Source organism: Anomalospiza imberbis, chromosome Z (genome assembly GCF_031753505.1).
Source record: "Anomalospiza imberbis isolate Cuckoo-Finch-1a 21T00152 chromosome Z, ASM3175350v1, whole genome shotgun sequence".
NCBI classification, from domain to species: Eukaryota; Metazoa; Chordata; class Aves; order Passeriformes; family Viduidae; genus Anomalospiza; species Anomalospiza imberbis.
In genome coordinates, this window is record NC_089721.1 from 20495536 (window position 1) to 20509799 (window position 14264).

The 14264-nt window shown below is 40.4% G+C and overlaps 1 protein-coding gene across 1 annotated transcript in view; it reads right to left on the reverse strand.

Moving 5' to 3' along the window:
- Nucleotides 1–5270: 5270 nt before the first annotated feature.
- LOC137464461 (interleukin-6 receptor subunit beta-like) overlaps nucleotides 5271–14264 on the reverse strand; it is a 34039-nt gene continuing 25045 nt past the window's right edge. The window contains exons 14-15 of the mRNA XM_068175836.1: nucleotides 12223–12286; nucleotides 5271–8269 (exon numbers count right to left, since the gene is read on the reverse strand). Of these exons, the coding sequence (XP_068031937.1) occupies nucleotides 7796–8269; nucleotides 12223–12286 (538 nt within the window). The 3' untranslated portion in view covers nucleotides 5271–7795. The remainder of the gene's footprint in view (nucleotides 8270–12222; nucleotides 12287–14264) is intronic.

Consider the following 14264-nt stretch of genomic DNA (forward strand, 5'->3'; position numbering starts at 1 on the left):
TCTGTAGTCCTTGCTGCAGTGCAGTTTATGACTGCAATGAGAGTTTTGCCAGCAAAGAAAAGGAATGGGAGCTGTAAGGCTGGATTCTGTAAGATGGCATTACGCAGAGTATCATGATGCCAGTGTGCAGAACTGGGCCACCTGGGCAGTACAGCTAATCAGCAAGGCAATCGCCTTTCCTAGACTTATTGGGCTGCTGGAAGGACAGACAATGCAAGTGGAGGGGCATAAAGAGAAATATAACCAGTATGTCTTTCATCACTTGTTCTCTGCATCCATGCTTTTTTGCTCCTTGAAGCTTTCAAATAACCAACCAATATTATTAAAAAAATATCAAACTAAACAACCCACCCCAAAAAACAAACAACAAAAAATCCCAAGGCATAACTGTCCTTAGAAGTTGAAAAAATATATTCTTTTATGCTTGTGACTGGATGTCCAGTGTTATTTCTCTGTGTCCTAGGATCAGCATACCTTTTAATCAGGTCTGGAGAGCAGAAAATTAGTCACATACACCATTACAAACAAAACACACTGATTATTTGTCAGTAAAATATTTGGTGAATTGAAGACTTAAAAAAGTTCACTTCAACCCTGCAGCTGCAAATAGACAAATATGGAAACAAAGAGGAGAAACCCTGATGCTTAAAAAATGTTAGAGTAAAAAACATTGTTAGAGCAAATGGCTTCAAAGCAATTGTATAATGGATTATGAGTACACACACAACAGTTTTTGGAACTGCAGACTCCTCAAGTGTTCCAATGGAGATACAGCCTAGATATGGTAAATTCAAGTATGCTACCACACCTTTGCTTTTCTTATTTTTGTGAAATCCAGAGGGTCTTCTGTTGAAGGTTGAATGAACATTGAAACAGAATAGAATCACATACTACTGGATTATTTTAACTGGTTTTGGAGCTAGAGATTTTCTCAACATTCTCAAAATCTCTTAGCTTTTAGTGAAAATATTTGTATTCTTTTTCATAGTGGGATCCTTAAGAGTAATGTGATTTTCATTGAGCCAGTGCATTCAATGTAAATTTTATCTTAACTTTTTAATAAATGTTTTACAGCATTGGAAGAACATTCATATGACACAGCATAACTAGTTAGAACTTCAATGTGACTAAATGCTATTTTTTTTAAATGAAGTTCTCACCCTTGTTGTGTTGAAAAGCTACAATGCAGTCTTAGCCTAGATAAATAGCACATCTGTGTATGTTGTGTGGGCATTGGCAATTACAGCTTCTTTGACACAGATATGATATTAAATGTTGCAGAAACACATGTAGCTTCCTTTCCAAAAGTCAGTAGGTAGCACTTGAAAATAATACACAGAAGTCACAGTGGCCGAGTTCATTTCAAGACTCTGTAACCCACTAAACCACCAGATACTAAATATGCAACCACAGCTGTAATGCCAAAAGAGCATTATTGCATCCTATGGATCCTAATTCTGATGGTACCCAGTAGGCACACATGTGAAATGAATGCCAGAATGGGTAGTTAATTAGAATTCGGAAGAAAGCCAATGAGTACTTTGGCTTGAACCACTACCAGCAATGTTTAACGGTAGCAATTACAGAATTACTGAATCAAGTAGAAAAAGACCTTGGAGATCAAGTCCAACCTATGACCTAACACCACCTTATGAAATAAGCCATGGCACTGAGTGCTACATCTAGCCTTTTTTTAAACACTTTGAGGGACAGTGACTCTACCATCTCCCTCAGCAGCCTATTCCATGGCCCAATCACTCTCTGAAGAGTTTTTTCCAGTGTCTAGTTTAACTCCTCTGGCCCAGCTTGAGGCTGTGTCCTGTCAATGGTTGTCTGGAAAAACACACTAGCCCCCACCTGACTGCGCCCTCATTTAAGGCAGTTGTTGGGAGCAATGAGGTCTCCCTTGAGCCTCCTGTTTTCCAGGCCTCCCTCAGCTGCTCCTCACAGGACTTGTGCTCCTGACCCTTCCACAGCTCTGTTGCCCTTCTCTGGACATCCTCTCTAAACTGAGGGGCCTAGAACTGAACACAGGATTTGAGGTGTGGCCTCACCAGTGCCCAGTACAGGGGGACAATCCCTGCCCTGCTCCTGCTGGCCACACTATTACTGATCCAGGCCAGGATGCCATTGGCCTTCTTGGCCCCCTGGGCACACCCTGGCTCACGTTCAGCTGCTGTCAGTCAGCATCCCCAGGTCCCTTTCTGCCTGGCCACTGTCCAGCCACTCTGTTCCCAGCCTGCAGCACTGCAGGGGATTGCTGGGGCCAAAGTGCAGGACCTGGCACTTGGTCTTGTTAAACCTCAGATGGTTGGACTCAGCCCATCTATCCAGCCTGTCCAGGTCTCTCTGCAGAGCCCTCCTACCCTCCAGCAGATCAACACTCACACCCAGCTTGTTGTCATCTGCTAATTTACTGTGGCAGACTCAATCCCCTCGTCCAGATAATCAGAAAAGATACTAAACAGGACTGGGCCCAACACAGATCTGTGGTGGGCACTGCTGGTGACTGATCCCCAGCTGGATGCAGCACCATTCACCACCACTCTCTGGGTCTGTACCCAAATTACTGATTGGGAAAGGTCAGAGAATACATATTGTTCTGTTTTGTTTTGTTTTGGTTTGGTTTGGTTTTGGTTTTGGTTTTGGTTTTGGGTTTTTTTTGGTTGTTTTTTTTTGGGGGGGGTTGTTTTTGTTTTTGTTTTTTGTTGTTTATTGTTCTGTTATCCACTTCTATGCTAGCAATCTATGAAAAACTATGAATCTATGAAAAACTGGCTGCAGCCTATCATTTTTCAGGTAAAATAGCATGTTTACTACTCTCCAGCCTACCTAGGCTCCAGTGTCTCCATTACGTAAGGCCTTGAACCCATTTAGTTTGTTTTCCTGTCAGCGCTGGCTGTAGCTTTGCCCATCATTTTTCAGGACTTTTCTTTGTCCTTCCTGTGTCTACCACTTCAACAAATCCAGATTACTTCCTTCGTGGGTTCATTCTGGTAAAGTAATAAGCCCCGTTTGCTTGGGTATAGCTTTGTGGAAGGAAGTTAGAGCATAGGTCTTACAAAAAAATGTTGGCTGAGGGAGCTGGGGATGTTTAGCCTGGAGAGAAGGAGGCTCTCACAGGTAACAAGTGACAGCATGAGAGGATATGGCCCCAAGTTGCACCAGGGGAGGTTTAGATTGAATATCTGGAAACATTTCTTCACAGGAAGAGTGGTCAAGCCTTGGAACACACTACCCAGGGAACTGGTTAAGTCACCATCCCAGGAGGCACTTAAGGATGTGGTTTAGTGGTGGGCTTGGCAGTATTAGGTTTGTGGTTGGACTCAATCCTAAAGGTCTTGTCCAACCTCAGTGATCACATGATTCTGTGAAGCACTGGAGGCGTCTCTGAGGATGGGTAAAGGGAATGATCATTTCTAGCACAGCAGGTTGTTTTCAATTTTATTATCAAGCTGGTGCTTCTTCTGTAGAATTGAAATAGGTATGAGGATAATATTATTCCCATCCCAACACCACCGGCATGGAGTGATTTCTCTTAGCAGTCTTCTACAAACAGTGCTCAGAAGTGAGTGGTGTAAGCTGTCATAAGTTTTATTACCCAGGTTCATACAAATTCCATCAACATTGTATCAGAACACATTTAACCTCATTCAGGCAGCAGACACACAGTGCCAATGAGAGAGAGAAACAGGCAAGCCAAGAGCCTGTGACACTGAGTCAAGAGTATCTTCTGTAACCAGAGGTCTTTCATGAAGTGCTTCATTATTTGACAATTTTTGTAGCAACAGCTGTAGTTGACTTGAGTTTACAGGGTGCCCCTGTGTTCTCTGCTTTCCAGACAGCTCTGCTCAAGTGCAGATACTATTGTGCCCTAAAAGCGGCTCTAAGGGTTAAGGGTCTAAACTTAAAGGCTTAGATTCTGGGGGGATTTGTAGATATTTGGTAGATATTATTATTCACTTGTTAACTAATACAGAATAAACCTCTACAATATTGTGGTTGCTGCAATCTCCTGTTCCAGGGTGAGTATTTGTTTGTTTTGTCTCTGACACAGTATTAATTTTCAGAGGTAACTACTGCACTGTAGTCTGACTTTAAGCACTAAATAAAAAATATTATAAAAAATAAAAAATAATAAAAAGTCCTCATGTCCATGCAAGAAAAAACATCTACTCTGGATACCAGAAAAATGCATGTGTACTAATCTAGCTTTGTGCTGTATTAGAGACTGAGTATTACTTTTCTTTCTCTGTAAATATAGTATGCTAAAGTACTGCAACCTTGCAGTATAATATCCCATGCTATAAATCACGATGATGATGTGCTTCCAGGTCTACAGTTGTCTAAGCTTTCATCATGTCTAAATTCTCACTAATGCTGACAGTGATCATCCAGAGCTGTGCTGACAGTGAAAAAAACAGCAAAAATTTAATTAAAAAAGACCTTGTCTTTTGTGGTCCAGTGCTGCATGCCGGGTTGGTTCAGTTAGGGATTTTAACAAATGTTAGTTAGTCGGTTCTATGTACCCCTATTTCCCCCCTCACAATGGTTTGCTCCAAGCTGTCTTCCATAGGAGCTCTTGCATGTCAATCTGATAGCCACCCCCTGTTCATTCCTGAAAATTCCGTGTCAGTCACCCCACCTCTGCATTCCCATTTGTCCCGGAACACTGTACCCACCTGTTATGTTCCCATAGGTTGCCATGGTCCACATCACTCCCCTGTCGTCTGTCTGCACTGGGCAAGGGGGGCTTCCACCCCTGTCTGCCTGCCCCCTATTTAACCCCATGCTCCCTTTGTCCAAGTTGCCATTTTGCCCACGCACGCACCTGGGAACGCTGCTGCGACCACCATGGCAGCCACACGGGAAATAAACAGTTCTCAGCACCACAGGGCAGAGTGTGCCTTCTCTCTCCCTTTGTCTCGTCTCAGTGTGTCGCTACGAAAGCGGCCAACCCACGCGGAGGCTCAGCCCTAGAGCTCTGCACCACGTGGCAGCTGCGGTCTCACCGAAAAGCAGCGTGCCTAGCTGGGCACCCCCAGCTGCCCAGGACCAGGGCAGAGAAAAACCAACACCGCAGTCCTGAGCCTTCATATCTGCAATTTTACTCAACATAATATATACTGAAGGTAAGAATACTGATGCTAAGAACACTACACTAACCACTTGAGCAGTACCATAGCACATGGAATAAACTATCTTATATGTTTATTTGTGTAAGATGGCTTCTGCAGTAACTATACACCAGTATATGCACACAATTTTCTAAATGCCTGAAGACGTCAGGGAGTACAGCTAGATGATTGTTGTAGGACTCTTCTAACTGAACTAAAAATCACCACAGGAGAGCCAACAGAAAAAACCTACCACAGACATAGATTTTTTCCTAACCTGATGACAGGAACATGGTATGTCTCCTAATCCTGTGTCCCACAGTAAGTGCATTATTCCAACTAAATGTCCTTTTTGGCCGCATGAAACTATTTAGCAAACATACTCTATTATTTCTCTCCACATAAAAGGTTCTTTCCTTGCTCTCAAAGCATACAACATGATGGGATGAGTTTTGAATTTATTTCTAATCTCCACACCAGGATTTTTCATGTCTCTCTTATTCTCCCAAATGTACTGTTTATGGCCATTGTGCAGATATTGCTTTAATGAGATCAATTAAGAATTACGTATATTGTGAACTTAATAACTGAAAATAGAATACATCTATACCTCCTATTTATTATCCATGGTTGCTTCTAGTACAACTCTCCTGTTCTGCTATATGAATTTTCTGTAGCAAGATGTCAGACAATGGCTAGTAGAGTGGAGTTGATAATCACCAGGTTAAAAGCCCAAGCTGTTGAGTTTCATGTATCAAGACTGTTTCATATACTGAAACTGCTTGCAAGCCTTTGGTTTGGTTCTACTTACTTTATACATATTTTATCTATAACAGAAAAATATGTATTGGCTTGTTAGATGCAGAGTAAGAAAATAAGAATTTGGTATTTACAGGGATGAGTAAAGCTATTGAAGGTATGCACCAGGAAAATAAGGTTCTCTGACCAGAAATGAAAGAAATACTGTAAGTAACGAGCATGGATAATTCTTATATTCTGGAGAGGTACAAATTATGACTACTTGATAAAGATTATATATCAGGACTTCATTGTCTGTAACAGCATTTCAATACCACTACTTGACATTACAAGTAAAAATAACTCCACTAATAGCAGGATCATTTGCATTCTCTTAAATTCAAATCAGGCAAAATCACCATATTAAAGTTCAAAAAAAAGAAAGATATTTAAAAGACTCTCCAAAGTTGTGTGATCTCTAGGGACTGCTTCTCTTACCCCTTGTTTTAATTTCAATTTAACAGCTATGAGTGCACATTGTTTGTGGGAGAACAATGAATTTTAAGTACTAAGAAAAAATACTGTGCATTATCCACAGTGAAATACAGGTTAGTTCCTTGTAGTCTTAACAGATATTGAGAGATGTAGTTAAAGAGAGAGTGAATATAAATAAGGAAAATGAATAAACTAAGTTTTCTTGTGGATTCTCACTAAATCGGTGAAGTGGAGATGAGGAATTTCTCTGAGTTTTTGCAAGCATGGCTATTCTATAATTCATACTGCCTAGTATGAGTGGAAATATTTGTGTGAATGCCAATTATCCTTCACTTTTAATGAGAAAATTTTTAAAAATATCCATCTATGGATTCTCTGGTGCTTACAGTTGATCAATTTCTTTCTCCACAAAGTGATTTTAACAAAATGCTCCTTAAACTTGAGACAACAACAATAAACTGGGTCTTCTACAATAAGTACAGACCATTAACACTTGGAGAGTTCATGACTGAGAAACTCTTGTAAGCCTGAAAATGGACTCCTTGCATTGTGGAGATACATTATGGAGTTGCACAGAAAGCATATTGAGGAAGACCCTTTTATCCCCTGTATTCCAGTGGCTCCTCTTCCATGTAATCTTTGGAGGTATGGGTACTTGAAATATCTCTTCAGCTCCTGAAGTATGTTTAACAGTTATTGTCATTGCAGTGTGAAAACATATGTGCAACTACACCTCCTCACAAATTATGGATGGGTTTTTCTGAATGTGTAGGTAATTGTAGGAGGAAATAGCCTTTATTTAATACAAGTAACATCTCCAGTACTGTCAATGAAACTTATCATCTTCACTTACACAGCACTATTTATCTACAACAACTAAAGTTGTAAAGTTCTAGAATGTAAAGCGCTATGGTGTTTTACATAGATCAGTAAGCAAACTTTTGATTCCTAATTTGAAAGATTTTCACTAATTTATGCAACCAGCTTTGACCACCTGGAGATCTTCTTTGAAGTGGTAGATACTTTTGCTGGAAGCTTTTTTGGTGAAGAACTTACTAGATCTGAAAATCAGATCTGAAGCTGGTCATAGTGAGTAGAGAAGTTTTCTGATATCTACAATGACATTGTGCTTAGAATGGAAGCCTTGAATGGCTCCTGAATGCCCTGGAAAAAAATACCAAGCAAGAGGTACTTTACTGAAAGATTTTTTCATATGAGTCCCTAAAAGTTTTGCCTGTGTGAAGATGGTGGGACTTTCCACTGGATGACTGTGGTGAAATAGCTAATCTAATAATACAGTCAATCTATTTCGCCAAGGAAACTTACTATAGTGGAGATAACTATTGTCACAAGCTCACTGTCCCATAAGGTCCTAGTGGCTCCACTGAAGAACAAGATTTGGAACTTCATTTTATGGTAAGGAAAATAATTAAGATGCTTCAGGTTTAATTGTCTTGTCCCATGAAATTTGGTCCAGATGGCAGAAGTACCACCTGGCTTTGTTTGAGGTAGTCCTGGGAAGGAAACAAAACCTTCTGCACAGTTTGTGCTGGCTTACTGCTTAGTTCCATCTTCAGATGAAGATGAGCAGTTCTTTCAGGTGTGCTCACTGCCAAACTCATCAGGGCTTTCTGACTAAACTCCATACTGGCATAGTCACTCAAGAGTGGTACTTCCATGGCAATGGTGTCTTCTTCACTTGTAACTGCTTCTGCAGGGATTTCTTTATGCCTCGGGCTCATGTCTATGTTATTGCTAGGTTTTTCTGACTGACAGGTGTTATGCTTGTCTTCTCCAACCTCTGTGGAGAGGTCTAGCGTCAGAGGAACCTTTGACTCATGCTCTATGACAAAAAGGCTGGTGGTATCATTGTCTGACAGGGACTGAAGCAGTGACCTTGAAACAGGTTTCCAATTAGTCTGTGAGACAAAGCAAGAAAAAAGAATAATATGTTAATTAATCCATTTTAGCTCATCTTTGGTTTTAGAAATATGACTGAAATTACCTAATTTAAAGGATCATCTTCTCCAGTCCCATAGTATTTAATTAGTTTTTCTTGCTTTTATGTTTACTTGGAACCAAAAGTAGTGATGATAAAATGTAAGCCTCATGATGTGCTGTTCTGAGAACACAGCTTTCAAAGAATTTAGCAAATATATTACTATAAAAAGGCAGTGACTTGAACAGAAGCCAGATAAGATTAAGCTGTCAGCTGCTATGAACAGTTTGTTAGTAAACTTCATGCCATAAATTTTGCGATCTCAGTATACCTAGGATAACAAGTTTTTTGCAAATTCTGGATGGTTAAATGGAGAACAGTTGGTAACACCAAGCTTTGTTATTTTCCTCCTAGATTGTTCTGTGTTTGCCATAATGTTTTTTAAATTATGGGCAGGCTGGTATAGCTATTAGATTTTTTCTTTCTTTCCCCCTCTGCCTCCCTGCCCCCACTTGCTCTAAACTTGTTTAAACTGGGCTTTTTTGCAATAAATAAGTGCGCTTTGTTTTTTATTTTGTTTCTTCTTACAAGTTGTGATCTGACCAAGAAATGAGAGTATGTTGTTCTTTGAAGTCGCAGCAATACCAAATAAAATATCTCTCTTTTTCTCTTGTAATGGGATAAGTCGACATCACTGCATGGTTAACTTCTGCCTTATTTTGAATAAAGATCTGTATGATATGTATGTTCATTATCATATTTTTTTAGGAAGAGCAGCCCAAATTCCAAAGCTACCAAATCTGAAATAGGTTTTATGTCTACCTGGGCTTTAGGAAAGCCTGTGATACCATTTCCCACAGTATTCTCCTGGATAAATGGGCTGCTCCTGGCTTGGGCAGTTACACTGTTCACTGGGTAAAAAACTGCCTGGTTGGCCAGGCCCAGAGAGTGGTGGTGAGCGGAGTTACATCCAGCTGGTGTTCGGTCACCAGTGCTGTTCCCCAGGGCTCAGTACTGGGGCCAGTCCTGTTTAGTATCTTCACCAATGATCTCATGGAGTGCACCCTCAGGCAGTGTGCAGGTGACACCAAGCTGGGTGGGAATGCTGATCTGCTGGAGGGCAGGAAGGCTCTGCAGAGGGGTCTGGGCAGGCTGGATCATGGGCTGAGGCCAATGGTGTGAGGTTCAACAAGGCCCAGTGCTGGGTCCTGCCCTTGGGTCACAACAACCCCAGGCAGCTCCACAGGCTGGGGCAGAGTGGCTGGAAAGGACCTGGGGGTGCTGGTGACAGCGGCTGAACATGAGCCAGGGTGTGCCCAGGTGGCCAAGAAGGCCAATGGCATCCTGGCCTGGATCAGCAATGGTGTGGCCAGCAGGAGCAGGGCAGGGATTGTCCCCCTGTACTTGGCATGGGTGAGGCCACACCTCAAATCCTGTGTTCAGTTCTAGGCCCCTCAGTTTAGAAAGGATGTTGAGATACTCAAACGTGTCCAGAGAAGGGCAACAGAGCTGTGGAAGGGTCAGGAGCACAAGTCCTGTGAGGAGCAGCTGAGGGAGCTGGGCGTGTTTAGCCTGGAGGAAGGGAGGCTCAGGGGGGACATTATTGCTTCCTACACCTGCCTGAAAAGAGGATGTAGCCAGGTGGGAGTTGGTCTCTTTAACTAGGTAACAAGTGACAGGATGAGAGGAAATGGCCTCAAGTTGCATCAGGAAAGGTTTAGATTGGATATTGGGAAGAATTTCTTCTCTAAAAGGGTGGTCAGGCTGTCCAGGGATGTGGTGGATTTACCATCCGTGAAAGTGTTTGGAAATGTCTACTTGTGTCACCTGGAGACACAGATTAGTGGTGAACAGAGTAGTACTGGTTAATGGTTAGAATTGATGATCATGGAGGTCTTTTCTAAACAGCATAGCAATGCTAGGATTCTGTCTGAAAGAGGCAATAGGTGAAGAAGAAGAAGCATCTTCGAAGAATCTTGGCTATATGTGAATAACATATAGGAGACTGGTTTGGGTGACTGACTGACATTTTAGTTCCCCATAGTTAATTTACCTGGTCTCTGTAATGAGAGTGTCTTTAGTTCCTCCTGCTGCTCTGTACCATGGGTTGTATGATTGACTTTTATTTTGTTAAGTAATACCCTGTCTGGATAACAAGTTGTCTTGCTGCCTTTTCTGGATTATTTTTGTATTTTTGTTGAGTTGCTAAGTTGCTCAACTAAACTGATGTGGTTCAGTCTTGGAACAACTAGAAACCAAATGAATGTACAGAATATAGCAAGATTTGCTCCCTGTTCCTGTTTTGCCATACCTATTTAGGGAATACCTTTCTCCACAGTTCATTAATTGTTCAGAATACCAAATTACTTCTAGACAATATGTCTGGTAAGCTGATTATTGTACTGTCTCCTGACATAGTGCTTTTTTTGCTTTCTCACAAACCATTATCCCGTATCTGGTATTTCTGTGTTTGACGTGTTATCAACATTACAATATTCTCTACCAGACATAGTTAATACAGACTTCAATTTCTGTGATAGTTGCTTTACCTCTGCAGGAAAAGTTAATGGCATTTTAAATTAATATATTTTACTTTTAAGCATTTTATGTCAAAATGGCACTGTGGATCATAAAACCTATTTGTCCTTTCTGTAGCATGCAGTCTTACCATATTTCACTTCCAATTCTTCATTGCAAAATGGCTACCTGATGACTAGCTTTGAACTCATCACTTCTTTATCTACATTTAGGTGGAAAAAAGGAAGAAAACAAGTGAGGAAGTCCTGATCTGAAATATGAAAATTCATACTTGCTCTGTTGCAGGAAGCAATGCTGATGTTCAGCAAAAGTTCTGATTATTAGCAGACTATCAGGGTCTTCTGAAATATTGTTTCTCATTACCTCACTCTGTATCCCAGTTCTGGACAGTAGATACCTACCAGCCAATGCATGAAATTTGATGAGATAGAAGTCTGCTTGTTAAATTGCATGAGAGAAACAACTAGATTGTCAAGTGCCAAATTAAGTTCAAGTCTTCCAGAAAAAGAGATTTATAAAGGAAAGCAGTACAAATTCTTGCTACAAAAACACAACCATAGGTGATCTGAGACTTAAGAGATAAACTTAGGTGTTCTAAAAGGAGGACTTTTAGTATTAGATGTTACCAAAACTGCAGTAGAAATCTTGTTAAAAGGGGGAAGGCAAGAAGGTGAAGAAACAAAAAGTCCACTAATAGGCAAAAGTAGATAATGTGGTCTCCAGCAGCTGATTGTAATAGCTGTGTTTTTTCCTAACGGGTGATTTTTCTGCTTATTTAGTGCTGACATTCAGGTATACTTACCAAAACATATGGGAAAGCTGTGGGCAAAATGTGAGCATGCTGCTGACCCTTGTGGCCTGTTGACTGACAGGTGCTCCTCAGACAGCTCCCAGCTGCCAATCAGAGCCCCTGGATTGCTTTAGAGGCAAACAGGGACTGACGAGCAGACTTCAGAAAACACTGTGTTATATGGCCTCTGTCATAATACTTCTCTGGAATTAGGCCACAATTCACTACTTCGTATTTTGAATAACTTGTACTTAATAATCAGTTTGAGTTGGTGAAAACTGACTGGATATAAAAACTGAATTTCTCTCTTTAGACTCCATCTACCTCCATTCAGCTTTGATTTGTTCTTTTAAGGATCATGTCTTTAAAAATTATTTACAATGCACTCAAAAAAGTCCGAGACCTTTATTAAATTTAAAAGTGTATACAGCCTATGCCTAAATAGAAACTATCCCCCATCCTATATTTTGAATATTACTCTGGCTTCCAAGCAGTTGATATTAGACATTTTCTAGAGTCAAGTGTGAAAGGACAGATAACTAGCATTATAGATTAATCAAAGATCTCCCCTGTGTATTTTTTCATGCTGTCGGAAGAGTACTTACCATATCTTGGAGTGCAGTGCTGTTTCTTGGGGTGGGTACACTGCGCCAATATGATATTTTCAGCCTGTAAAGAAGTATTTTACATTTAACATCAGGTTAGATGACTGACATTTCCTATGCATTTAAATTAATTACTCTTCATACACAACATATTAACATTTTTGTAACCATTAAAAAAAGGTGTTCTACGGAGACATTTAAGCATAATGCTAATTAAAAGCTGAAGACCAAACTTGGTAGTCTACACTGAAATACTGAGTTAATGATGATTATCGTCCTTGTTTAATGATAAAGGAGCTGTGAAAGTGCTGGCAATGTTTTCTCTTTCTGTACACTTAGCCTATATATCTAACATTTCTGCACATCTAATTTGTTATCGTTTCCACAAAACCTCCATCTTCCTTGAGGGCTTTGGGATATATAGGACAAAGGATGTTTATCTAAGTATTTACTCCTGGGCTTTGATTTAAAAGTTTCCTTTCCCCTGAAAACAAAGAGCAAGATACAGTTGCATTCAGCCCCTGTGCAATGGCACTGGTAGTTTGGAAGAAGCTCTAAGGAAACACAACTCCTGATCTTTCCTGATTGTTTTGAGTTTGGCTCATTCTGGGAGCTATTACATACAGTATCTCACCTCCATAAAAAAAACCTCAACAAAGCTGTAAGAGAGGCTGAGAGTTTAAGTAGTCCATCACTTTGCCTTAGTGTTGGCTTCAGTATTTTTCAGTTTTGAAATTAAAGCTAGACTTCATTAGCTTTAGGGTATTTTGCCTCTGCTTAGGCTGTGGTTGGAGTTAAGACTGTGGCTGAATCTCCTGCTGATCCTGTGAAGGTAGGTGTTTGGCTGGCTGGTGACTCCTTCCTTAGAAATCAAGAAGGCAATTGAGATGAGGGCATCACTGGGACCCTTTATATCAGTTCAAAGTGTTCAATATTACTACAAATATACGAATTTAAGCACTATTTTGTAGTGCTACACTGGGCTCCTGTGTGCTGCCTTGTTGTTTTGTGGTTTGTTTTTTTTTATTTCCCCCTTTCCTCTTTCCTATTGGGCCCAGACAATGAAGTGTGGCCTTATGTTGGACACAACCAAGTTTGCTCTAGGTCAAAACTAGATAGGTCTCAGAAGTTCCTGTCAAAACTGTTGTATCAGACACAGTGCAACTTAAAATACAATCTGAAAGTGCAGAGTCTCTTTCCCAGAGGCAAGGACAAGAGTTTAAAGCTAAAGCAGGCTACGTCATGCTGTGTGGCTCTCAAGCCACAGGTTGTGCCATCTGTCCTTTAGCAGCTGTGCTTTCAGCTTCTGAAGCTGGTGCTTTGTGAAGAGGAGAAAAAGGGAAGGTAGTGTTCTAGGACACCTAATAGTAAAATGAGTGGTTGTATGCAATTTGGTTTGTCAGAAAATTATTATTAGAACCCATTACTATGCAAACCTTTTAGTCATAGTGTATGCCCCTGATACTGTACTTTCAGATTGTTACATGGGGATGAATATTATTGCAGAAAATAATTTTTCATCAAATAAGAGGACCACTGCCAGATCTTATAGGCACCCTTGTTATTCTGTCTTGTTCCTACTCATTCAAATATTGCTTCTTGTCATTATGTGCTTATATGCATACTTTATAAATTTAATATCCAAATGTGTTTGCAAGAAATATCTTAGAGAAAAATAATCAAATGCATGCTTTATCTATATATCTATAGCATATGTCCCAATGTGAGAAATGGTCCTGGCTCCTACTAAGCGTGTTTGTGACACGAGGTTGTCAGATAAAGGAATCAAAAGCTAAAGTGTATAGCTTTTTACCAACTTATTTTACCATTTTAATCAGTTTATAGTGGCTTGTAATTGCTCTCACTGTGAGATTACTGTGGTGGCTTTTGTGTTGTGTGTTTTTTGAGTTGTGTTGCCTTTAATGACAAAAAAGGCCCACTGTTGTGAAACTCAGAGCTAAGCAAAACAAGAGTGCTGCTAAAAACTCCAGTCAATATTCTGTTTGTCAGAACCCAGAATGTCCCTTGGACACTCCTGGATG